The sequence below is a fragment of the Scyliorhinus canicula genome, chromosome 12, assembly GCF_902713615.1.
Source record: "Scyliorhinus canicula chromosome 12, sScyCan1.1, whole genome shotgun sequence".
NCBI classification, from domain to species: Eukaryota; Metazoa; Chordata; class Chondrichthyes; order Carcharhiniformes; family Scyliorhinidae; genus Scyliorhinus; species Scyliorhinus canicula.
In genome coordinates this window covers 142,926,352-142,953,523 of record NC_052157.1, presented here as the reverse complement: position 1 = coordinate 142,953,523, position 27,172 = coordinate 142,926,352, and the positions used below count along the sequence as shown (strand labels likewise).

The window sequence follows — 27,172 nt, the reverse complement described above, 5'->3', positions numbered from 1 at the left end:
CAATGACTTCATTGACTAGTACCAAATCCAATTTTTACATCACCGCTTCGCCCAAGTATCAAATTTTATTGATTTGATCACTTTGATATTTCTATTTTTTAGAATCATTGTTGTTTTGCGTTTATTAGATAGTATCCTTTTCAGTATTTTGTTGTAATTTAGTTTAATTCCTAAGAATTATTATTATTAGAGCATGTTTTCAGAGCCACTAGTAGTTTGATTATATAACTCAACTTTTCCTCTTTTGATTAGGGAAAAATTTGAAATCTGCTGGCTGGCAAGACATTTAAATTTTCATGAGCAGATGATAGATAATATAGTAATGGTTCAGTATGGAGCTATACATAGGGAATTTAAGTACAAATGATTAGCTCCTTCAAATATTTGTGTGTGAAGTGCGAACAGATAGGTAGTTTTACTCCCACTTAGTAAAAACACAGAACATGCGTTTTTAGGCTGTAAATATTTCATCCGTAACTTAAATATTCTACTGTAGCAACACATGAAGTGACAATTTCCTCAGAGAACATCAAAAAATCTAAATTGTATCCATTTGACAGTTTGCCTCTATAATTTTTCAGCAGTGGACAGTGAATAACGGAAACAATCCAAATAGGTTGTACAAATGCATTAAAATTCTATTACCAAAAGTTATATTTGGGGAACAGATTTATGATCCTGGATGAAACCATTAACTTCAGCTGCATCAACCCTGATATCCTAATTAATTACTCTGTGGGAGATTTCAAACAAATGACTCCATTGTTCATCGGTGTGTCCAAGTAATTGCCAAATAATGCTCGAGCTTAATTTTTCTTGCATCACATTTCTTATTGACTTTGCAATACACTGTATTAATATCTTTCATTATTATCATCATCAGATATATCCATTACATTTAAGATGGTTTGGTTTTCAATGTTCTCAGTACAGTAAAATATTCCCCTCTAGACGATGACTCCCTTTATTTTCTGGGCTAGAAGATGAGGGAGGAGCATGTTAGAGAGCTATACCTTTTTCTATGCATGTAAAATAAAACGAGAGTAACAAAAAGCATTTACTGTTTACTAAAGATGAACTGAAACAATAGCTCATATTCTGATGCCTACTTCCAATATAACCACACCCTAAATGTTCTGCCAGAAAGAAAATAATAGTATAAATGGTGCCATGACTTCACAGTCTTCTAATTGTATACATGTTAAATCTAATGATTTATCACTTGCTGATATGGATGTTAAATATCGAAAATGAAAACAGTGGTTTGCTACAGTGATTGGGGGAAAAAAGAATAAAATATTGTGTATGTGACTTTTCATCTTATATTTGCAAAGCATGAAAATGAGCAAAAGCTAGTTTTGTTCCTTTAACTTTTTTAAAGGCAAATGTGACTTAAATTAAACTGTTCAATATACTGTAGATTTTGACCATAAACAATGTATGTGTAAAATATAATGGGTAGGTATATTATGATAATTTCATTTCATATAAAGGGAATTATTATATCTAGTACAATTGAAGGGCTCTTAAAATCCACAAAGTAATGCTTTGGGTGTTTGTGACGATCCTGAAATCCGATTGCAATCCTGATATCTTTGGGCCCTGACAGCAAGTACTGAAGACTTGTGCTCCAGAACTCGTCACACCCCTAGCCAGCCAGGTTATTCCAGTACAGCTACAACACTAGCACCTAACCTTGCGTGTGGAAAATTGTCCAGGTATGTCCTGTCCACAAAAGGCAGGACCAATCAAACGCAGCCAATTTCAGCACCATCAATCTACTCTCAATCAGTAAACTGATGGCAAGTGTCATCAACATTGCTGTCAAGTGGTGCTTACTCAACAATAACCTGCTCACTAATTCTCAGTTCAGCCAGGGTCCTCCGCTCCTGACTTCATTATAGCCCTGGCCAAAACATAGACAAAAGAGCTGAACTCGGTGAGTTGAAAGTGACTTCACTGGTCATCAAGACAGCATTTTGACCAAGTATGACATCAAGGAGCCCCATCAAAATGGGAATTATGGGGGGAAACTCTCTGCTGGTTGGAGACATACCTAGCACAAGGATTGTGGTTGCTGGAAGTTAATCATCTCAGTTACAGGATAGCACTGCAAGAGTTCCTCCGGGTGGTGTCCGAGGCTCAACAATCAATGACCTTCCCTCCATCATAAGGTGAGAAGTGGGGATGTTTGCTGTTCGGCATCTTTCACGACTCCTCAGGTACTGAAGTAGTCCATACCCATATAGAGCAAGACCTGGACAGCATCCAGGCTTGGGCTGACAAGTGGCAAGTAACATCTGTGTTACACAAGTACCAGGCAATGACCATCTCGAACAAGAGAGAATCCAACTCCACATGACATTCAAAGGCATAACCATCACTGCATCCCCCACTATCAACATGCTTGGCATTACCATTGACCAGAAACTGAAATGGATCAGCCTTATAAATGCTGTGGCTACATGAGCAGGTCATAGGCTTGGAATTCTGAAGTACAGAACTGGTTTCCCCAGAGCCTGTGCACCATCTAAAAGGCACAAGTCAGGAGTGTGATGGAATACTCTCCACTTGCCTGGACAAATGCAACTCCAACAATGCTCAAGAACCTCGACACCATCCAGGACAAAGCAGACAAATTAATTGGCACCCATACAAAACCTTCAACATTCACTCTCTCCACCACAAACGCAGTGTGGACCATCTACGAGATGCACTGCAACAACTCGCCCAAGGCTCCTTCGACAGAAATGTTCGTATGATCTCTACCACCTGGAAGGTCGAGGACAGCAGATGTTTGGGAGCACCACAACCCCTCCAAGCTCCCTTCCAAGCCACACACCATTCTAACTTGTCATTCCTTCACTGTCACTGGGTTAAACTTCTGGAATTCCCTTCCTAACCTACCTATACCATATGGACTGCAGTGGTTCAGGAATGTAGCTTTCCACCACCTTCTGAAGGGCAATTGGTGATAGGTTATAAAGACAGTGACACCCACATCCCGTGAAAGAATAATAAACAAAATATCTTATCTGTCTGTTTCAAGGAGGATTTTGCAGTTCTGGAGAGACAGATTAGGGAAGTAGCCCCATACAGCTGTTGCAGCTGATCGGTCTACCAGCAGAGGGATGCACAAAAAGCTAGAGTAAGAGGACTAAACAGGGTAGAAGAGGATGTAAAGCTAGTGGATGTTGTTAAGGTTAGGTGAGGCAACCCCATGAAGAGATTTGAAGTGGGAGCAAGGGTTTTAAATTGATTGTATTGGCCAAGGGAGAGATAGGAGAGAACAGGAAATTTCACTCGATTAGCAAGAACGAACAAATGGAGCATTGGCAAAATAAATACCGAAAGCTATGTTTTGGACAAGTTGGAGTTCATAGAGGCTTCGGCACTAGCTAAGAGGGTATTTTAATAATCAGTTTTAAGGGCAGCATGAATTTTGATGAGAACTATGGTTGTTGGAATGAAATAAAGTTTAGTGAAGAAATTATTCAGTACACATTCTGGAGCAGAACTAGTAATATATGCAGTTATAAAATGTTAAAAGGTGTGGGTGAGCTAAAAGACCAGAGAAAAGCGTAAAAGTTTCAAACCATGCATAAAATGCAGGAGTTAGAAATGTTGCTGCCTTTGTTTAGGTTGGGTAATGTTCAGTTACTGGCAACTCCTGATTTAATTATAGTGGTATGACTTCCGCTATCGAATCATAGAATTTACAGGTCAGGAAGAGGCCATTCGGCCCATCGAGTGCACCTTCCCTTGGAAAGAGCACCCTACTTAAGCCAACGCCTCTAACCTGTCCCTGTAACCCCACCTATATTTTGACACTAATGGGCTATTTAGCATGGCCAATCCATCTAACCTGACCATACAGTCTGTCAAACCTACTCCCTCATTCGATACAATTGTGGCTAATCTTGGGCCTTGACTTCACTTTCCTGCCCACTGCCTATATCCCTCGATTCCTTGACAGACCAAAACATTTGTCTGTCCCAGCCTTAAATGTATTCAATGATGGAGAATCCACAACCCATTTGGATAGAGTTTCAAAGCTTCACAAACTTCTGAGTGAAGAAAATCTTCCCCATTTCTGTCCTAATTGATCAACCCCTTATCCAGAGACTGTCTGCATTTTCCATATTCCACAGCCAGTAGAAACAACCTCCCGCTGTTGACCCCGTCAAGTCCCTTCAGAACCTTGCATGTGTCAATGAGATTACTTCTCATTCCTCAAAACTCCAGAGTTTAGACCCACTATGGTCAGTCTCTCACCATATGATAACCCTCTCGTCCCTGGGACCAATCTAGTGAACCTTCTCTGTACTGCCTCCAATATTCTTCATTAAATATGGAGACCAAAACTGCACACATTATTCAGTTATGGTTTCATGACAGTCCTGTACAATTGTAGCAAGACTTCTTTATTCCTGTGCTCCAATCCCTTTATAATAAAGGCCAACATGCAATTTGCCTTCATAATTGATTTCTGTAACGTCATGTTGACTTTGAGTTCCTTGTGCAAGCACACCCAAGTCTCTCAACAGCAACACTTACATGTTTCATGCTTTAAAAAAAAAAAAGTTTTTCTATTCTTACAAAGAAAACAAATAACCTCTTACTTCCTCACATTCTACGCCGTCTGCCATCTTGTTGCCCACTTACTTAACCTGTCTATATCTCTTTGTAACCTCTGCCTTCCTGATAACTTAAATTCCGACATTGTATCATCAGTAAACTTAGATGTGAGTGCATGCATGACATAAAAATCTTGTGCTGTAAAGCTCTATGTGAATCATCTTCTATGTACTTTATGCTCCAAGTCTACCTATGGCCATCTCTCTTAGTACCTGTGGTTGGTGCTCCGAAAGGATTTTTGATATTAATTTCCAACTCATAACTTAAAATACTTCATTCAGTTTTGATAAGAAAATGTATTTACTTTTATCAGATAATATTTTTATTTTCAAATGAAATTTTGGAATCATACTGTGTAGCTGCTCTAATTTATTTTAACCAAATTGGAACTCCTTTGGAAGCCTTATTCATGTTGAAATCTTATTTATTTAAGTTCAAAGATCCTGACTTTTGTAATTTGTATAATTTTGAGGTTAGGGACTATTTACTTTATTTTATTTTTCTGAGTATCATTTGAACATATTTCTTTGAGCACTTTGAAATATTTTATCTTGTGCATGAGTGTTTGTAATCACTCATGTGGGGCCTTTCTTTTTTCTTCAATCCTCTTAGCCTTCCATGCATGGTTTTGGCAATACAGTTTTAATTTCTTCCGTTCAGCACTTGTTACCAACCATTAATTATTTTTCTTCATATTTTTGTATTCTCTGCAAGCAGTTTGTCTAATTGATGCATATTACTTTAAGTGGAGTAGGTCTCTAGCGCAGTTTTTACAAGCCATGTGAAACATGTCAAAGGAATGGACAAATATTTTATGTTTTTTTAATTATTCAGGAACATTGCATATTTTATGTGCATATTATATATGGAGGCACTACAGATATTCATTTAACAATTTTGAAAGGATCTTCAAATTCAGTACAGCAAACTTTACTTAAGTTTATATAAGTTTTCCTTTTTTAGTGGCAGTTCTACTTTTGGCATGCCAGCGTTAATGTAACTGTTTTAAGCTGCAATTTTATAAAATGTACTCGGTGGTCCATCACTTGTGTACTTGTGCTGCCCTTCTGAGCTGAAAAGATCATAAAATAGATCATTTGGAAACAGTGATTTTCCACATGCTCCAGCTTTAAAAGATAATGAAAAATACTTTGGTCAGCAAAATATACTCCTGTTTGATCAGAATATTTGATTTTTTTTGACAATTTGACACATCTATAATTTTTTTTAAAAAGCTTAGCTGTGATACTTTTTGTTAAATGGTTTTGCAATGTCAGAAACAGTGTGTTTTATAATTTTGCAAATCAAGGAAATAAATATTTTTATTTTCAGTTAGTTGCAATTTTGGTTTCAATATGGACAAAATCGAGGCTTTTACCCAATTTGCTTTCGAATGCTTCATCAGCTTTAAAACAAAATTGAAAAAGTAGCAATTTGCACTTTGTTTTACATTTTAGTGGTTTTAAATATTAGGAAAAATGTTTTCAAATTCCAAGTGCAAAATATTTATTTGCACATCTTTATTAGTTTTATGTAAACATCATATTTACCACAAAATAGAAGTGCTATATATTACAATCACTTGAACAGCCTGAACGGATATGAATCTCTCTCATATAATAGGTATTTAAAAACATAATTGTATCTATGTGTCCTTTCTGTTAAAGACACCCAATGAAGTACTTTTGAAGTGCAGTCACTATTGAGTTGTAGAAAATGCAACAGCCAATTTGTGCACAGCAAGGTCCCCCAAGCTATGATGTGGTAATCACAATCTGTTTTAGTGATGCTGGTCAAGGGATAACTATTATCCCATTTATATCCATCTGACTGAGGGTTCAGTTTAATTAATGACGCATCCAAATGAACACACCTCATACAGCGCAGCACTTGAAATATCAGCCTGAATTTTGGATTTGGGTCTCGGGTGGGACTTGAAAGAGGTAAATGCTTAGAAAATAGTCGATTTAAATAGACGGAAATTCTTAATGGGCTCCAGTTCTATTTCACCATGGAGAAATTTGCAAATCTGTGAACTTGTACATCATTTCATCGAATGCAAATGGCAAAACACACAAATCAGCAAACCTACCATGAGGAAATAATCTCCGATCATTTATGGCTTTTATTTTCCACAAGATTAACTTTCGATTTAAAAAAAAACCAATAACAATGCTTACAGTGATAAGAAATATGAATGTGCAAAACACAAATTATCAAGTAAATTGAAGGTCATAGAATCTACTGTGAAACTAGAATTTTACTGAATATATTTTGTGGACGTTTGGTACTTACTTAATTTTTTTTATATTTTTCCCAGGTCTGACTATTTTCGAAACTTTGTAGACTCTTGCCTTCAGAAAATTCCTCAAGACAGACCCACTTCAGAGGAACTTCTGAAAGTCAGTAGGATTCTCTATTTGCTGCAGATATATTCTTACTTCGTTAAGCTTACTTTATGGTTTATAAAATATAGAATTTGGCTATTTTTCTACTTGATGACATTTATCCTGCAGAAGTATAATTTTACTAAGATGCATATTTGAAGATACGTAAAATTTATATAATTTTATGCAATAGAGCGGTACTGTGTAGGATGTTAACAATTGAATAGCAGGACTACTCCTCTGCAGCCTAATACCCTCATCTGTCCCAGAAGAGTATAACTGGAAAATCACCTTTATTCTATTGGCAGTTAGTGCTTGGTATTCTGAGTTTTCGAAAGGCTTCTTTGGAAAGTAATCTTACAAAAGCATAGAATCAGTACAGTGCAGATGGAGGCCATTCGGCCCATCGAGTCTGCACCGACCCTTTGAAAGAGCATCCTACCTAGTCCCACACCCCCACCCTGTCCCCGTAACCCAATAACCCCACCTAATCTTTTGGACACTAAGGGGCAATTAGGTTTGGCCAATCCACCTAACCTGCACACCTTTGGACTATGGGCAGAAACCAGGACGTCCAGAGGGAACTCCCACATACACTGGGAGAACGTACAAACTCCACACAGACAGTGACCCAAGGCTAGAATTGAACCCATGTCCCTGGTGCTGAGGCAGCAGTGCTAACCTCACTGAGAGACTTTGATTGAACATCTGAAAAGCATAAATAAAGGATGTTAACTTTTTGGGTGTCTAAGAAAAAGACAAAGTTTTGGATACAGTTATGATATTGTTTTTACATCTTGGGTCCTTAGTTTATTGTGACTTCACTGTGTAATATACACAAAGTAGCATTTCAGGGCTTATTGTTCACTCAAACGTGTGTAATGTAGTTGTCACAAAATTGCTCATATTTTGTTCAGAAACTAGATTTCCACCGGGTAACGTTTTGTCTTATCTTGACAAAGTACTGTACATTCTATTCTATGTTCCATCATTGTATACTGCTTTCATTAAAAATCTTGTAATTGTGGAAGAGGATGTTTTTAAAGACCCTGCAGTCTGTAGAACTGAAAATTTGCAACTTACGTTTTCACATGCAGGTTTTTTATTTGCATTTGTAATTGTACGGAGACCAGAGTGTGGAATGTGTTTTTTCGTTCTAAGCATCTGTACTGCATTTCCATAAAACTTTGGCTGTAATTTTGACTAGTTATGCTAGTTAGTTTTGACACCTTCCAAATTAAATCCTGTTCTGATCGTTTTGCTGGAAGTTTTTGTCCAGCTCCTATTTGTTTATATACTAATCTATAATAATATCAACACATTATTCTGCAAATTTAGCATTGCTGCTTTGTAAAGTTAAAGTATAATTTGAACCTAGCTTTCAATGGTGTGAAGACCTGGAGTTTGATGTCACATGTGTATGTTCTGAATATCCCATGCCCTTTTGAAATTTGCCAGGAGTTGAATTCGGATGAAGATAGTTGTTTATCCCAGTTGCATTTTTAAAATATTTAAAATACAACAGCTAAGTAGAAAGGGAAACTCATAATGCAAGTGTGCTCACATACAGCTCTCCTGGGTGAAGGAATTCTAATTGGGACCAGGCAGTATAAATGAAACATTGTTTAAATAGAACCCATATGACAGCTACTGTAGCTTCAATATAAATGCACCCCTAAGCTGTGATTGAAAACTAGCACTGGGGTTGCTTTAACTATAAAGTGAACCCTTTCCACATCAGTGTAATAAAGAATCCCTACAGTGCAGAAGGAGTCCATTGAGCCTGTGCTGACCTTCTGAAAGAGCACCCTACGTAGGCCCGCAACCATACCTAACCTTTGGCATGGCCAATCCACCTAACCTACACATCTTTGGACAGTGGGAGAAAACCAGAGTACCCAGGGGAAACTCCCGCAGACATGAGAGAATGTGAAAACTCCACACAGACAAGTTACCAAGGCTGGAATTGAACCTGGGTCCCTGGCACTGTAAAGCATCAGTGCTAACCACTGTGCCACCTTAATCTGATCAAATGCATAATGGTTACCACATGGGGAAATTTGCATGGGGAGATGGTGGTGTAGTGTTAATGTCACTGGACTAGTAATCCAGAGACCAAGGTTAATGCTTTTGGGGACAAGAGTTTGAAACTTGGCAGCTGGAATTGAATTCAGTCACTAAATGTGGAATATAATAGTCTCAATAATGGCGACCCTAACAATTGCCATTGACTGTTGTAAAAACCCATCTGGTTCACTAACAACCTTTAGGGATGCAGACGTGATGGGCCGAAAGGCCTTGTGTTGTATGTTTCTGTGATTCTATAAAATAAATCTGTCCTTCCCTGGTCTGGCCTACATGTGACTCCAGACCCATAGCAATGTGCTGGACTCTTAACTGCTCTGTGCAATGGTCTAACAAACCACTAAGTATTTAGCGGGACCAGCGCCCGCTTTGGCATCTGGACGTGGGGTTGTTGGCTGATGAGGAGGTGTGTAGGAGGGTTCGGGGAAGTATCGAGAGGTACCTCGAGGTCAATGATACTGGGGATGTCCAGGTGGGGATGGTGTGGGAGGCTCTGAAGGCAGTGATTAGGGGGAGCTGATCTCCATCCGAGCTCATAGGGAGAGGGGGGAGAGGAGGGTGAGGGAGAGACTGGTGTAGTAGCTGTTGAGTGTGGATAGGAGGTATGCGGAGGCCCCGGAGGAGGGATTGCTGGAGGAACGGCGTAGCTTGCAAGCCAAGTTTGATTTATTGACCACCAGAAAGGCGGAGACACAGTGGAGGAAGGCGCAGGGAGCGGTCTATGAGTATGGAGAGAAGGCGAGCAGGATGCTGGCGCACCAGCTGCGTAAGCGGGACGCGGCTAGAGAGATTGGTGGAGTGAAGGATAAAGATGGGAATGTGGTGCGGCAGGGGGCAGAGGTCAATGAGGTCTTTAGGGACTTCTATAGGGAACTGTACCGGTCGCAGCCGCCGGCGGTGGGAGGGGGAATGGAGAATTTTTTGGACAGGCTCCGATTTCCAAGGGTGCAGGTGGAGGGACTGGAGTCCCTGATCGAGTTGGAGGAGCTGGTCAGTGGGATTGGCCACATGCAATCGGGGAAGGCGCCGGGACCGGATTGGTTCCCGGTTGAATTTTATAAGAAGTATGCGGACCTGCTGGGCCCCCTGTTGGTCAGGACCTTTAACGAGGCATGGGAGGGGAGTGTTCTGCCCATGACGGTGTCTCGGGCACTAATCTCCCTGATCCTGAAGCGTGATAAGGACCCCTTGCAGTGCGGTTCATACAGGCCGATTTCACTGCTGAATGTAGACGCCAAGTTGCTGGCGAAGATCTTGGCCACTAGAATAGAGGACTGTGTGCCAGGCGTGATACATGAAGAGCAGATGGGTTTTGTGAAGGGGAGGCAGCTGAACACTAACGTGCGAAGGCTGCTAAATGTGATAATGATGCCGGCAGCAGAAGGAGAGGCGGAGATTGTGGTGGCATTGGATGCGGAGAAGGCCTTTGACAGGGTTGAGTGGGGTACTTGTGGGAGGTGTTGGAAAGGTTCGGGTTTGGGGTGGGGTTTATTAAATGGGTGAGGTTGCTGTACGAGGCCCCGATGGCGAGTGTAGCGACAAATGGGAGGAGGTCCGAGTACTTCAGGCTCTACCGTGGGATGAGGCAGGGGTGCCCCCTGTCCCCCTTGCTTTTTGCGCTGGCAATAGAGCCTCTTGCATGGCTCTCAGGGAGTTGAGGAGGTGGAGGGGTTTGGTGCGAGGAGGGGAGGAGCACCGAGTGTCGCTGTATGCGGACGACTTGCTGTTGTATGTAGCAGACCTGGTGGGGGGAATGCCGGAGGTGGTGGAGATTCTTGCTGAGTTCGGGAGTTTCTCGGGATATAAATTGAACCTGGGCAAGAGTGAGCTGTTTGTCGTGCACTCGGGAGATCAGGAGGAGGGGATTGGTAGGCTCCTGCTAAAGAGGGCAGTGAGGGGTATTAGGTACCTGGGGGTTCAGGTGGCTAGGAGCTGGGGGACTCTGCACAAGCTCAATTTTACTAGGTTGGTGGAGCAGATGGAGGAGGAATTTAAAAGGTGGGACATGCTGCCGTTGTCGTTAGCGGGTAGAGTACAGTCCGTTAAAATGACGGTGCTCCCGAGGTTTTTGTTGTTGTTTCAGTGCCTCCCCATTTTTGTTCCGAGGGCCTTTTTTAGGAGGGTGAACAGCAGCATTCTGGGATTTGTTTGGGCGCACGGGACTCCGAGGGTAAGGAGGGTGTTTTTGGAGCGGGGCAGGGATAGAGGGGGGCTGGCGCTGCCCAACCTCTGGATACTATTGGGCGGCTAATGTCTCGATGGTACGCAAGTGGGTAATGGAGGGGGAGGGGGCAGCATGGAAAAGGATGGAGATGGCGTCCTGCGGAGGCACGAGCCTGAAGGCACTGGTAACGGCTCCGTTGCCGCTCCCTCCAACCACGAGCCTGGTGGTGGCGGCCACCCTCAAAATTTGGGGGCAGTGGAGGCGACACAGAGGGGAAGTGGGGGGCTTGGTGGAGGCCCCGCTGCGGGGGAACCACCGGTTTGTCCCAGGGAACATGGATGGCGGGTTCCTGGGGTGGCACAGGGCGGGCATTAAGAAGTTGGGAGACCTGTTTATTGACGGGAGGTTCGCGAGCCTTGGTGAACTGGAGGAGAAGTTTGAGCTCCCCCTGGGGAATATGTTCAGTTACCTTCAGGTCAAGGTGTTTGCTAGGCGACAGGTGGAGGGGTTCCCTTTGTTGCCCCCGCGGGGGGTAAGGGATAGGGTGCTTTCGGGGGTGTGGGTTGGGGATGGGAAGGTGTCTGACATCTATCAGGTAATGCAGGAGGTGGGGGAGGTGTCGGTAGAGGAGCTGAAGGCTAAGTGGGAGGTGGAGCTGGGGGAGCAGATTGAGGAAGGGACATGGGCGGATACTCTGGAGAGGGTGAACTCCTCCTCTTCATGTGCGAGGCTTAGTCTCATCCAGTTCAAGGTGCTGCACCGGGCCCACATGTCCGGATCTAGGATGAGTAGGTTCTTTGGGGGCTAAGACAGGTGCGTCAGGTGTTCGAGGAGTCCAGCTAACCATGCCCATATGTTCTGGGCATGCCCGGCACTGGAGGAGTTCTGGAAGGGGGTGGCGGGGACGGTGTCGAGGGTGGTGGGATCCAGGGTCAAGCCAGGTTGGGGACTCGCGATATTTGGGGTTGGGGTGGAGCCGGGAGTTCAGGAGGCGAAAGAGGCTGATGTCTTGGCCTTTGCGTCCCTAGTAGCCAGGCGAAGGATCTTGCTGCAGTGGAAAGATGCGAGACCTCCGAGTGTGGAGACCTGGATTAATGACATGGCGGGATTCATTAAGTTGGAAAGGGTCAAGTTCACCCTGAGGGGGTCGGTACAAGGGTTCTTTAGGAGGTGGCAGTCTTTCCTCGACTTTCTGGCTCAATGATAAGGTACTAGGTCAGCAGCAGCAGCAACCCGAGGGGAAAAGGGGGGGGGGGGGGGGGGGGGGGGGGGGGGGGGGGGGGGGGGGGGGGGGGGGGGGGGGGGGGGGGGGGGGGGGGGGGGGGGGGTGGGAGAAAAAAAAGGGGAGGGGTTTAGGGGGATAGTGTTTAAGTTAATTTGCTTATTGTTAATTTATTCTGTTGTTTATTGGGGTGGGGGGTTTGTTATATGTGTTGTTACGGGTGCCTGGGGGGGTGGGGTTTATTATTATTGTATTGTTTTGTTGATATATATTTTTCAAAAAATTTCAATAAAAATTACTTTAAAAAAAAAAAACCCTGAATCCTCCGACCATTGGAATTCCCTGTTCATGCCGTCAGCGTACCCCCGAGCGGTTGCAATGGGAAATCCCGTTGACAAGCGGCAGGAGTATTGAATCCTGCCAATAGCGAATGGTGCACAGCCGAGAAACACACGGCTGAGGGACTGGGGAGTCCCACCCAATGTATTTATTTGCTTAAATTAATAATAATTGTATGTTTTGGCGCAGAAAGTAATACATTGCAATTTTAAAAATATACCCCATGAGAATGCACTTTGTTTTCTTAGCTCAGTATTCTACTTTTTTTGTGAAAGTAGCTGAACCAAAGCAGTTTTTACAAACCTGTTTAGCTATTCTTAAAAATAACACTCTGAATTATAATACAATTAATGGTAAATAAACTGAGTTTTTTTTTAAAGTCTGTATTTTTTAATTCCTAGTTTTTCTTTGATGTAATAAATAATACCTCAGTTCAGTTTAAGTATCTTTTATTTAAAAAAAGTGAAATCAAACCAAGCAGTTTTATTGTCTGTGGAGAAAGCTGTAAACAGCACAAGCAACAGGATGCACAGCTTGAGGGGTCATCTTGTAGGGGAATGAAGTGTTATCGGGAGCGTCTCAATCCTGAAAGCAAATGAGGGTTTGGAGGCGAAGCAGTTGTTCCAATCCTGCCAAACGGAAAAGCTGAAGTCAAAGGGAGAAGAACTTTGTAAGAGTCTGAGAACAAATTTTTTTTAATTTTTGGTCTTTATTGGAGTATTCTTCCAACTGACATATATATTATAAAGACATGTTCACAGATTTCAATTCTGAAATTATTGGATAGGTTCATTCTTTAAAATTTCTTCTGTTTGTTTTGCTTTAAACACATAAAAAATGTATCATGGAAAAAAAATGGCTAATTGTATTTGAAAAGATTGTAAAGATTTTCAGTGTGTGACATTCTTTGTAATTCGCCTCATTAATTCATTTTGCAGCACGCTTTTGTTGTTAGAGAGCGCCCCGAAACAGTGTTAATAGATTTGATCCAGAGGACGAAAGATGCCGTCAGAGAGCTCGATAACCTCCAGTATAGAAAAATGAAGAAAATCCTTTTTCAGGAAGCACACAATGGGCCTGCAGTCGAGGTCCAAGAGGAAGAGGAGGTAGGAAAGCTGTCTGTGATCTTAATTATTATTTTAGTTTGAATGGCTCACTAATGTGAGCAGAACTTCAGCATCTTAACTTGAGGAAAATAAGTAATTTATTTCCTTGATTTCTTTTTGCAGTTCTAATACCTTTCTATTTTAGTTCACAAAGACTAGAAGGCCGTTGATGGCATTAATCTGAATACTTTTAAATATACATTAAATTAGTGCTACTTCAATTCTAGATTGTGGAATTGTCCTTTGGATTTACTTTGCGAAGTTACAGAAAGAAAAGCACATGGCTTCAGATTTAATTTATTTAAACAAATATTGAATGTTTTGAGCTAATTTAAATTACCTGTATTTAACAAAAAGGGCATGATTTGTCACAGATAGAGAGTGCGATTCAACCAAAATAGTTTCAAGTGTCAAATTTAGCGCGGTGAGATCCAGACCTGGAGTCACCCACATGTAATCATTTTTTTGGGAATTGGGTGTTTCTCCCTAATGTAGCCCACACTTAGAAACATTTTCCAGCAATGGGGAGCTGAACTCACTGGCGAGACTGGCTCCTCTCAGATGGGGGTACCATTTTGAAGGGTACCCCAATCTCTAAATAAGCTTGAGGGTCCTCCACACAGCCCCACACACAGGCAATGCTACCCCGTGGGAATTACCTCCCCCCTGAGGTCCGCCCCTTTCAGCATCCCCCCACCACCCTTCATAATCCTCTTCACTCCCCCTCTCCCCTTTCATGGGCATGGCCCCCTCGGGCCCTGACTTGTGGCAGTGCCATCTGGGCACCCTGGCGCTGCCAGCATTGCACCTGAGCCGTACCCCTGGCAGTGTCAACTGGGCACCCAGATTGGCACTGCCGGGTTGCCTGGGTGCCGAGGGAGTGCCAGAGTACTGCCATACTCTATCCCAGACCACCCGGGGCCACCAAGGCACCCGGAGTGGCCATCATGCCTGGTCTGCGCTTGTGGAGACCTAATCAGCATCCGGGTGAGGCCTCGCCAGTGACTCCCCAATACCGGCCGAATATGGCCTCAAGTAGGCTGCACATATTTAAATGAGCCCATAGAGGGCGTGTTCCAGATCGTGCTACAAGTAAGGTGACTCGTGAGGTTTTGCGCCTGATGCGAAGCCCAATTTGGGTACCACCCGCGATGCACCCAGTGCGCGGGATCGCACTGGCGCAACACAGTGGTAGAATTGCGCCCATAGTTTGATTATTCTCTTTAGTATTTTATGTACTCATTAAATACCATCTTAAGACAATAATGGTTATTGTATTCTAATGTTTTTTGTTCTACTTGAAAGGAACCAGAACACAGTGTTGGTAGGACAGGCACTGTTAACAGCGTGGGCAGCAATCAATCTATACCAAGCATGTCTATCAGTGCTAGTAGCCAAAGCAGTAGTGTCAATAGTCTTCCAGATGCTTCCGATGATAATAGTGAGATTGCCATGATGCAGGAGGGAGATCATACAGTGATGTCAAATAGTTCTGTTATCCACCTAAAGCCAGTAAGTTTCTCTTGATGCTCTTCTCCCCTCATTTACTTAATTTAGAATGCATGTAAATATAATGTACTGCATAGCCTTGATATTGGGTGCAGTGGTAATTAGATTTGTTGATGACATTAAAAAATCCTAGTTAGTATATTTCTGCAAATATCTGGAATATTGAAAATCTTTTTGATAAGCAAGTTTAAAACTTTTTCCAAAATATGTGGTAGTTGATTTTGTAGAAATGTTTCTTTCAATTAACTTCCACATATAAATAGGAATTAATGCTATCCCATCGGGAAGGGAAAAATTACCAGACATTAATCTTTTCTGATATGTACTATATTTTGGTTATGTGATCCCATGTGCCATTTTGAACCATGGCTTTCTTTTACCAAAGCTGCATCTGCATCTTCACATGTCTGTGTGCACGACAGTAAAATGATATATCCTTGCGTTTTTATGCTTAATTTCAAAATGTGAACCAGTTTAGCCAATTGTTTGTTTCATCAAGAGATGGTAGTAAATTGTGTAACCTAAAGTATCGCTAATTGTTATTGATTAAGTGAACAGAATGCAAGGGCGACACGCTGACGCAGTGCTTAGCACTGCTGACTCATAGCGCCAAGGACCCGGGTTCGATCCCGGCCCTGGGTCTGTGTGGAGTTTGGACATTCTCCCCGTGTCTGTGTGGGTCTCACCGTCAGAACCCAAAGATGTGTAGGGCAATTTGGTCATGCTAAATTGCCCTTAAATTGAAAAAAAAAATTAGGTACTCTAAATTTATTTAACAAACAAAAGTGAACAGAATGCAGTGCGATGGGTAAGTTAATTTGACGTTACCTATAAGACTATACCTGGAGTATTTGATATTTTGTGGAACATCCTGCATTCATCTGATTTATGAGGGTGATGAGAGTTTGTTTGTAATATGCAAAACCAACCTCAAGATGTGGTAACTTCAAATCCCACCATAATTTTCTGCATTACCAAGTCAACAAGTGTTTTTTGTCTAATTATAGATATGACCCGTACAAAAAAACTCCAATTAAGCCTGCTGCTTGTCTGTGTGGAGTTTGCACATTCTCCCCATGTCTGCGTGGGTTTCACCCCTGCAACCCAAAGATGTGCACAGTAGGTGGATTGGCCATGCTAAATTGCCCCTTAATTGGAAAAAAATAATTGGATACTCTTTTTTTTAAATTAAAAATTTTTTTTTTACAGTCAGCTGCTCAGTTCTCTTTCGCATTTGGAGAATTATTTCTCTGAAGGTTTTTTTACTTCATTTATGAGCTAGCATTTATTGCCCATCCTTATATGAGTAGCTTCCAAGGCTATTTCCATCCCAAAAGGACGTTAATGAGTTTTTACAGCTATCGACTTTTAATTCTGGCTTCAAACCCACACCTCAACTGAATCACTCATGCACCCTAATTTTTAAATATAAATTCCATAATGGGCAAGAGGCTCGATGGGCACCCAATTAACGGTGCCACACATCTCCGGGAGACGGAAGCTGCCTTCTTATCGCCAGTCGCAATAGCGGATGGCAGCCATGATGGGGCCCGTCACTGCCGCCAAATAAACAAGTAGCTCCTTGGAGGGCCAGCAGTGTTAATGCGGGTGAAGGTGGCCATGCAAGAAAAAGGTACCGCACACAAACCAGTGCAATTTGGCCCATGATATGAGAGTTTTAAACAATTAAACTTTCAGATGTCCCGGCAATGAATCTTGACAGTTGAGCAACGTGCACCAGACTGTTTGGATTCACTGATTTGTCCTTTGAATATCCTGCCTTGCCCTCCCCAACAGTTTCTTTTTTTGCGTATCACAGAATTCCTACAATGCAAAAGGAGACCATTGGGCACATTGAGCCTGAACCGACCCTTGCAGTGCAGAAGGAGGATTTTAGGCCCATCAAGTCTGTATAGGCCCTCTGAAAGACCACTCTACCTAGGCCCACTCCATCATCCTATCCATCCCCATTCCCATTGATCATGGCCAGTCCACCTAACCTGCACATCTTCAGACTGTAGGAGGAAATTGGAGCACCCAGTGGAAACCCCTGCAGACACTGGGAGAAGTGCAAACTCTACACACACCATCACCCAAGACCGGAATCGAATATTTGTTGAGATAGAATATTTTAAAGTTTAGCAATGCAAATTATTGTGAAAGCTGGTATAAGTTACAAACATGGAACTTACTTTTCTGGTTCCTTTTAATTGGAACGAATCAGTGGCAAGGCTGGACATCTATACAGGAAGTTAACTCCACACACTTTGCTAGAGAGTACATCCTAAATGGAGTTGGAGCTTTGCTGTGACTGGCCTTTGGAGCCTTATGACAGCATAAGATTCCACCACCTGTTGGCTGATAAATGTTTTAAGTTCATTTTAGCACTTTAAAAAAAAAAAAAAAAAAAAATACTTCCTCTAAGGTTCAGTATAAGGCAGCCCTGTAAGAGCAATTCCACAGGCTATTTATAGGAAAATGTTTGGGCTTCCTCTCTCTCAGTTTTGAACACTGCGTGTAACAGAAGTCCCTTAAGTACAGCATGTCTTTGCTTGTCCTTTCCATTAGCACATGCAGGGGTCTATAGCTTATTTTGTGCTGACTGGTCCAGACTGGGAAATACCGGTGATGTGGTCACAAAGAGACACGGGTGTACCCACAGTGAATAGTTTTGGCAATTGAAAACAATTTACAAGTAAAACATACTTTTACAGTTGTATTTGACCACTTATTTTTTGCACTATACTTACCAGGATCACGATCACTACGGTGAAGAAGTTGACCACAGACCTAGGGGCTCAGAACCTCAGTCACCACCTCCAGTTTCACGCCATAAATCACACTACCGAAATAGAGAACATTTTGCCACAATACGTACAGCTTCCTTGGTGAGTAATTTTGTTTAAAAGCTGACCATGGCATTTTATTTCCTCCCGTGGAACACATTGGAATGCTGAAGTTGTTGAATTTTTTTGAGACGTTTGTTCACGTTTTGGAGGGAGAGGTCTGTGGATGTTGCATATGTGAACTTCAAGAAGTTAGTTAATAACTTTCCACATGGAAATTATTTGCAAAAATTAGAATGCACAGAATTAGAATTGGAGGTAACCTTGTGTAATGGAGTGGTAAATGGTTGAGGGCTCTGAGACAGCACAGGAATAAAGGGAATGTTCTCTGATTTCCAAACTGGAAAGTGGTATTTCTTTCATTTTGGAAAGTATGATTTCTTCATGGACAGGTTTACAATACTTAGACCATTGGTAAATTGCCCATTTACTCATGGGCAGTTAATGAACATAATTTCTTTGAGATATGAATGAGTTGCGAAGAGGTTTCAGAAACTCACTCCGCTCCACCACCTACTGGTCACAACCTGAAACTACATGTTGCCGGATTTCCATTCGAGGCAGTTTTAATCTTGTATGTTAGTAAAAAATGTGAATTAACAGCGACACATGAAGGCAGCTGGAAAAGTGTGCAATGTTTTAATAATATGCAGCTCCCATGACACTGCACATGAAGAGTCAACACGTGCAGACTTTTTCAGATGAAGCAAATTTTGCGAGCTGAGCCCAATATGATCACTGCTTCCAAGTGCAATTCAGTCCTCATTTTTGTCTTCTCTGCTATCCTTATCTTTCCAATTTTGGTTCTTGCTCTCTGTCTTCACTCTTTTTCTTCTTGTTCTTTGGCTGGCTGGTATGCTGGGGAGTGAATCCAGCAATAACGATGAACTAACTTTTTGAGGGGGGGGGGTTGCAAGGAGAATATTTTACAAAACAACTCGCTTCCCTCATCATCTCCAGTCACTCATTTTCACCTCACCTTCTCAACCCTTCATGTTCTCTGCTGCCACAACTTTCCTTCCCTACAGCCCTTATTTTCATCACTGTCCTAGCTCTTTCCTCTGAAACTACCTACTCAGCCCTGCATTTCCAGGCATACCCTGTCTGCCTTTGCTCTACTTTATTTGGTTCACTTTAACTAGCCATCCGTTGCCTCCCCCTAGCCGCTTCATGTCACTCTCTACCTGCAAGTTAAGATGAGTGGTCTGAGGCTTCCTCACCTTAACCACTTTCCATCCCTCATCCTCTCCCGGCTTCCCTTTCTAACTTTCTCAAATGGGCTTTGTTTTCAAAATTCAAGTTGTTTATTAAAAGAATAACTCAAATTAGAATAAAGAAAATAATTGTATCTTCTCCCCACCCTTCCTTTTGTTTGGGTGCAATTCTGTCTTATGGAAGTAAGCCATTATATTTGATCTCTTTTAACTGAACAAAGCACAGTTGATATTCTTTAGCCCACTTGAAAATATCAGCATTGAGGATTGGTGTAACATTACACAAAGAAAGGCACACTCTTTATCTGTCTCACTTTGATCCTGTTGTATGTCTCCCTCTTGACTCTGCAAAGTTTATAGAAAACAAAACAAATGCAAAATAGACGGATAACCACATCTCTACATGTAGCGCCTCCTTTTCAAAAGAAAATGAGTCTGACTCAAAGGCTTTTCAAATTTGTTCTCTGGCTTTTATTCAAAATAATTTTTTATAAATAGTCGAAACAAAATTGCCAGATGCTAACGGCCTCCATATACCTGACTAAGCGATATTAATGTTCCTTATAAATTAGATAACCTCTGCTTCCTTAGACTGCACGATCCAAATTTAGCTCAAAGTGAGACATCTCTGGACAAAGGTATGAATTCCAAGCCCAGGCTTTTGGGATAGTCTGAATCCTTCCTCCCAAAACAAAGCATTGAAAAACAAGACAGTGGGTAAAAGAAATCATGTTACTGTGAGATAAACATTTTTTTTTATTTAAACAGAAGATTTTAGAAATTTGAGTTGATAAGAAAAAAATCATGGATGAAATCATTGGGGTAACACCAACGCCAGAGCAGTCAGTATTTTTGCCCACTACAAAATGTTGACATAAGCTTTTATAACAGAAATTGTGACACAAAAGTGTGACATACACCTGATAACAGCACATCTTGTTTGTGGACAAGAAATTTGCACTGACCTGAGATTTTTAATATAGCTTGGAAAACCGTCTTTGGACATTCAAGGCAGTTGACCAGTTTGTTTCCAGTAAAAGAAACCTTGTGCTTTCAGTGCCATCAGTCTGTCCATCCTGTCTTGTTTGCTATGAAACTACTTTTCTCTTTACCCCCCCCCCCCCCCCCCCCCCCCCTTTTCTGTTATTCAGGCTCCGTCTTAGGTCCTTTCTTCCGTCATAGATGTTATAGTCTATCTTTCGTCTTGTTGTTGGTGTTGGCTCTATGGCTTTGTGGGGGTTCCTTTGGCCCCCTCTTCACTCTTTCCCTGTGTAACCTCCTGATATTTCCCTGGGTTCCTCCTTGCTGGACGGACCCCCCACCCGCTTTGTTGGCTCCCATTGATTTCCCCCCCCCCCCCTTCCTATCCACTCTTGGTTTCGAACAGGCTAATGAATAGCCCGCACGCTTTGCGGGAGCCTTCATCCAACCCTAGGATGGTGTATTTGATCGTCTGATGGAGAAATTGCGACAGATCTACCAGCCAGTCAGCACCTGTGGGTGGTGCTGTTGATCGCCAACTGAGCAGGATTCTCCGGCGGGTGACTAAGGAAGCAAAAGCAAGGGCAATGGTCCTCTTTCCCATTTGAAGATCTGGCTGGTCCAATACCCCAAAAACTGCCACTCTTGTGCACAGCTTTGCCCGTACCCCCACCTTGAACGGTGCCTTGAAGAAGGCTGTCCAGAACCCGACAAGTCTGGGGCAAGCCCAGAACATGTGGGTGTGGTTGGCCGGGCTTCCCTAGCATTGTTCACATTTGCCCTCCACCTCCGGGAAGAACCTGCTCATTGGGTTCTGGTTAGGTACGCTCTGTGCACCACTTTAAACTGCATTAGGCTTAGCTTTGTGTAGAAGGAGGTGGAGTTAACCCTACTTAGTGCTTCGCTCCAGAGTCTCCACCCTACTTCCATCCCTAGTTTGACTTTCCATTTCTGTCTAGCTCAGTCTAGTGGTATTGTCGCCCTTTCTAAAAGTCATCTATATATGTCCCCACAGTTCCCTTTCTCTATACTGTCCACGTCCAGCATTTCCTCCAGAATTGTGTCTCCCGGGGCGCAAGGGTACCTCGTTGTCTTCTTGTGAAGAAAATGTTTGATTTGTAAACGTCGGAGCTCCTGTCCATTCAGTAGCTCCAGTCTCTCCATCAGCTCGTTCAAGGTTGCAAGTCTGTCCCCCTTGTAGAAGCCCCTAATCGCTAGCGTTCTCTCTCTCTCTCTCTCTCTCTCTCTCTCTCTCCCCCCCCCCCCCCCCCCCCCCGGTCCTGTTTCCACCTCTTAAAGATGGCATCTAGCATGGCTGGTGGGAATTTATGGTTACTGCAAATGGGGGCCATAATGGACACCTCGTTTAAGCCGACATCTAGTTGCAGGTTTTTAGCGTTGCTACCGCCATTGGGCTGGACGTGTACTTCGCCGGAGGGGATGGGAGCGCTGTTGTGGCTAGGGCTTTGAGGGTCGTTTCCGTGCAGGAGGACTCTTCCATCTTCACCCCTTCCTACTCTATTCCCTTACCCATCACTTCACCTTCTCGGGCTGCCCAGTGGTAGTATTGCAAATTCAGAAGGGCCAGGCCTCCCATGCTTCTTCTCCTCTGCAATGTTGACTTCTGGATTCTTGGAATCGTACTCTCTCTCTTTCAGTCTCTCTCTTTCACTCTCTCTCTCTCTCTCTTTCACTCTCTCTCTCTCTCTTTCATTCTCTCTCTCTCTTTCACTCTCTCTCTCACTCTCTCTCTCTCTCTCTCTCTCACTCTCTCTCTTTCACTCTCTCTCTTTCACTCTCTCTCTTCACTCTCTCTCTTTCACTCTCTCTCTCTCTCTCTCTCTCTCTCTCTCTCTCTCTTCCTCCCCCCCTCCCAAATACAAGCAGCAAAATAATTTTATCTATTCTTTGGAAAAAGGATTTGAGGATGAAGATTGGTATGGATCTAAACAGGAAGAGGAACCTTGGCATTACGTTCATCTTGATCATCTGCACCCTCCCTTCCAGGGAAAGCGGGTGTGCATCCCATCTCTGTAGGTCCTTTTTAACTTTCTCCACCAAACTGATGAGATTCCACTTGTGGATCCATGTCCAGTGGGCTATCTGCATCCTCAGATGGCGGAATCGGTTTTGGGTGAGTTTAAATGGTAGACTCTCCAGCTCTGTCCCTCCCCCATTCGGGTTCACCGAGAATATCTCACTTTTGCCCAGGTTGAGTTTGTAGCCCGAGAAAGCCCCAAACTCTTTCAGGAGCTTCATAATGTCCTTCAAGCCATTCTGTGGGTCCAAGATGTAGAGGAGCAGGTCATCTCCATAGAGTGAGACTCTGTGCTCTCTGTCTCCTCTTCGGATACCCTTCCAGCGCCTTGCAGAGCGATCAACAGGGGTTCAATTGCCAGGGCAAACAGGAGTGGGGACAATGGGCATCCCTGCCTGATGCCTCTGTGCAACTGGAAGTATTCAGAGCTAGTAATGTTGGTCCGAACGCTCGCCTTGGGAGTGTTGTACAGGAGCTTCACCCATGAGGTTAACCCCGTCCCCAGCCCAAACTGCTCAGGTAATTCGCGGGTACTTCCATTCTACTCTATCTACCCTCGACAAAGCCCGTCTGGTCTTCTGCCCCCACTTCTGGTTCGCAGTTCTTCAGACTCTAGGCCAGGGCATTCGCGAGTATTTTTGCATCTACATTAATCAGTGAAATGGGTCTATATGGTCTGCATTCCATCAGATCTTTTGTCTTTTTTGGGTATCAGCGATATGGTGGCCTGTGTTAGCATAGGAAGCAAAGTGCCCCTAGCTAGCAAGCCTTTGATCATCTCCCATAGATGCAGAGTAAGAGCTGGTGCGATTATTTTATAGAAGTCTGTTGGGAACCCATCGGCTCCTGGCTCCTTCCCCACCTGTATTGAGTCAATGCTCTCCATGACCTCTCCCAGTCCTATTGGTGCTCCCAGCTCCCTTTGTCTATCGTCCCCCACGACTGGCATGTCCAGTCCATCAAGGAATTGTTTCATCACTGCGTCCACGTTGGGGCATTCAGAAGTGTACAGTCCCCGGTAGAAGGCCTCAAATGCGTGGTTGACCTTTTTTGGCTCGGTTACCGATCCAACTCTGTTGTCTTTTACCTGAGCTATTTCCCTCTTGGCTGCCTGCTTTCTCAGCTGGTGAGCCAATAGGTGGATAGCCTTCTCCTCATGTTCATAAAAGAACCCCGTGTCTGGCGGAGTTAGTGCACTGCCTTCCTGTGTCCATTTGTAGATTTTTTCCTCTCTGCCAGAAGCTCTACGGTCGGGGCCTTGGAGTATCTTCTGTCTACTGGAGTCGATCAGTTGTTGCCTCGCCACCCGCTTCCCTATCTTTACGAGTCTTGTAGGCTGTAATCTCTCCCCTTCCGGAGGCCTTCAGTGCCTCCCGGAACGTGGAGTTGAGACTTCCCCATTCTGGTTATTAATGATGTACTTGCCTATGGCCTGTGATGTTTTCTGGCAGAAGACTTTGTCGGCCAAGAGGTCCGTGTTCAATCTCCATGCGGGGCATTGGGCACGGCCCATCTCCAACCTCACGTCCATGTTATGTGAAGCGTAGTCGGAGATGACTATTGCAGAGTATTCACTCTTACTATTTCTGGAAGCACCGATCTCACCACTGCAAAGAAGTTGATACGGGTATATACCTTGCACTCGTGAGAAGAGTGAGAATTCATTATCACCTGGGTACTGGAACTGCCACAGGTCCACTGCCCCATGAATGTTCCCAATTCCCCAGCAGCCATTCTTGAGTTTGATTGGTCTGTCAGTGACCCCCCCCCCCCCCCCCCCCCCCCAGCTCGCCTGGTTTCCCTTTGTTTAGGGATCCTCCAAAGTGGCTGCTTTCAGTGCTATCTTGTTCCCTCGTACTGCACCTTACCTGCTGAAACCAATCTGAAACCCATTCCTTTCTTATCCTTGTATTTCCCTTGTGAACCCCCTTTCTCCCTCGTGTCCCGCTCCTCCTTATCTCCCCTCTTACATGCCCTATCCCTGCCCCAATGGTTCTCTTTCTCCACCCCCCCCCCCCCCCCCCCCACCACTACCACCAACACCAGACTCTCCCTCCCTGCTGTGAGGTGCTCTGCTGCCCCCTTGCTTTTGTGCTTCTGAGCGCTAGTTTTTCCCGCTAGTGTGGTGGTCCCCATCCTGGGATGAGTTTTGCCCCTTTCTTGTGCCCACAAGATAGCTGTTCTCTCTGTCTCCTCTTCACCTCTCCGGCGTTTTGCCCTTCCCTGCGGTCTGATATTTCTGTTCCCACGAATGCAGTGTGTGTCCATCACAGTTCTTTTCTTCCCTTTTCCTCCTCTGCTTCATTCTCACCGAATGTCGTCCAGGCTGTTTGTGTGTACAAATCCGTCCGCCTCTGCCGGCTGTTTAACTACTGTTCCTTGTTTTGGAACGTGACCCAGAGCCTGGCTGAGAACTGCATTCCAAATTTCACTCCGTTTTTGTACAGGGCCGATTTCGTCTGGTTGAACTCGGCCCTGCACTTTGCCAAGTCTGCCCCAATGTCCTGGTTTACTTGTATTCTTTGTCCTTCCCAACTGCTCTCCTTCGTCTGCCTTGCCCACTGGAGGATCTTCTCCCGATCCTGATATCTATGCACTTTGGCAATTATTGCACTTAGCTGTTCCCCTGCCTTGGGCTTTGGTCGGAGTGATCTATGTGCCCTGTCGATCTGCGGCGGCTTGGGGAAGCTGTCCCTTCCGACTAGGTTTCCCAGCATCTAGGCGACATTGTCTGTCGGTTCCCTGCCACCGATCCCCTCTGGCAGGCCCACAATCCTGATATTTTAGCGCCGGGACGATTCTCCTGGTCTGTGACATTCCCCTCAACCTTCCCCTTCAGGCTCCCCTGGGTTGCCACCCACCTTTCAATTTCGGCCTCAAGATAAACAATTCTGTCGGCAGTGGGGCCGGCACGGTAGTACAGTGCTTAGCACAGTTGCTTCAGAGCTCCAGGGTCCCAGGTTTGATTCCTAGCTTGGGTCACTGTCTGTATGGAGTCTGCACATTCTGCCCGTGTCTGTGTGGGTTTCCTCCTGGTGCTCTGGTTTTCTCCCACAGTCCAAGATGTGCAGGCTTGGTGGATTGGCCATGCTAAATTGCCCTCAGTGTCCAAAAAGGTTAGGTGGGGTGACTGGGTTATGGGGACAGGGTGGAGGTGTGGGTTTAGGTAGGGTGCTCTTTCCAAGGGCCGTGCAGACTCGATGGGCCAAATGGCCTCCTGCTCTGTGAATTATAGTCCGTCAATGCTTTTTTCAGCGGTTTGGGGGGGGGGGGGGGGGGGTTATTCAGGTCGTCTGTCTCCCTCTCTCCGGGGTGGCCAGTGATTCCTCGCCTCGTGTGTCCACCGACTTGCTCAGCTGCTGCTCTTGACCTTTCCCTCCGCTCCTGCCTTTTCTGTGGCCTCTTGAGCTTCCATTTGTTGGCATGTTGTACCTATTCTCTCCTTTTCTAGTGAAATAAGTCTAAATTCTCAGGCTAAATTCAACTAAAAGTGCCTAGTTGATTGTATTCTGGAGGAGAGCCACCTGATGTGCGACTGTTCAGCACATTACTGTCATCGGAAGTCCGTGAAAGTTTCTTTGAATGCATCTTGTATGTGTCTGACGAATTTGACATTAAATGCAACAAAGTTGCAAAGTGCTTCTATTAGCGCAACGGATAACTAAATGATCTTTGTTCAGATATTATAGTTTAAGATAGTTACTGAAGGCTCTCTCCAATTCTGACGTTTAAAAATTATATGTACCTTAGATTTGTCTAAAATATTGGTTGCTTCACTTGAAGATTTTGCTGCAGATAGTGTCTTTGCAGACTTTGTAAACAAGAATTTTCATTGGACAGTTTGAGCTTATATTGTCATGACATCCTGGGCTAGTGCACAGTCAATTCCAGCCCCACTTGAACTGGAGTCACAACGCAGGTGAAATAATATTTTATTTAAAATGCCCGAGGGTCTTGGTTGATCCCAATAAACTGCAGTCACCAAGTTTGTAACTTTAACACAAGTAACCGTTAATTATGTGCAGTATTATAATTAAACAGACAGACAATGTGACTGATTCTCTAAAACCCCTTTCCCAACCGCCCCTTCTTAACTACCCCCACTCTATATATACACACATAGACAAACAATACAGTGGGGAAAGGGTGGTGGAAATGGAAAGAAAATATTAATAAAAATAAAAGGATAAGGATCTTTGATGAACTGGGATGACCACTATTTAGCATCTTTCTGGAGTTCAGCTTTTGTTTTGATAGTTTTTCCTTCGAGGCTTGAGATGGTTTTCTTTGGCAAGGAAGTCTATCTTCTCTGCAGACTCAGCATCATGCCAAGTTCACAGCAAAGGATGTGCTGGGCACTCGCTGCTTTCAGAACAATAAAGCAGTTCTTTCACTTCAGCAAGTAGGAGGGAGCGTTCCTTTCATTTCTGAGGTCTAAACTCCTCTTCCCAGTTTTCTCAGAAAGCATCACGCAGGAATCAATCACTCATCATTGTCAGGCAGAACACTGGCCCTGGGCAACCTACTGGTTGCCAGCTAACCAATTGCTCCCACTCCCTCCAAACCAGGTTCGAAGATCACTCAGTACCGAGGAATTTTGACTGCTCCTTTCCAAAAACAAAACCTGGGAAATCGTGTCCTGA

General features: G+C 43.8%; 1 protein-coding gene across 5 annotated transcripts in view; it reads left to right on the top strand.

Moving 5' to 3' along the window:
- The window catches only part of taok1a (TAO kinase 1a), a 188,057-nt gene that overhangs the window by 138,170 nt on the left and 22,715 nt on the right, over positions 1-27,172 (top strand). For all 5 annotated transcript variants that reach the window (XM_038814331.1, XM_038814333.1, XM_038814334.1 and 2 more), the window contains 4 exons: positions 6,959-7,040; positions 13,774-13,941; positions 15,247-15,453; positions 18,204-18,338. In XM_038814331.1, coding sequence (XP_038670259.1) covers positions 6,959-7,040; positions 13,774-13,941; positions 15,247-15,453; positions 18,204-18,338 — 592 coding nt within the window. The remainder of the gene's footprint in view (positions 1-6,958; positions 7,041-13,773; positions 13,942-15,246; positions 15,454-18,203; positions 18,339-27,172) is intronic.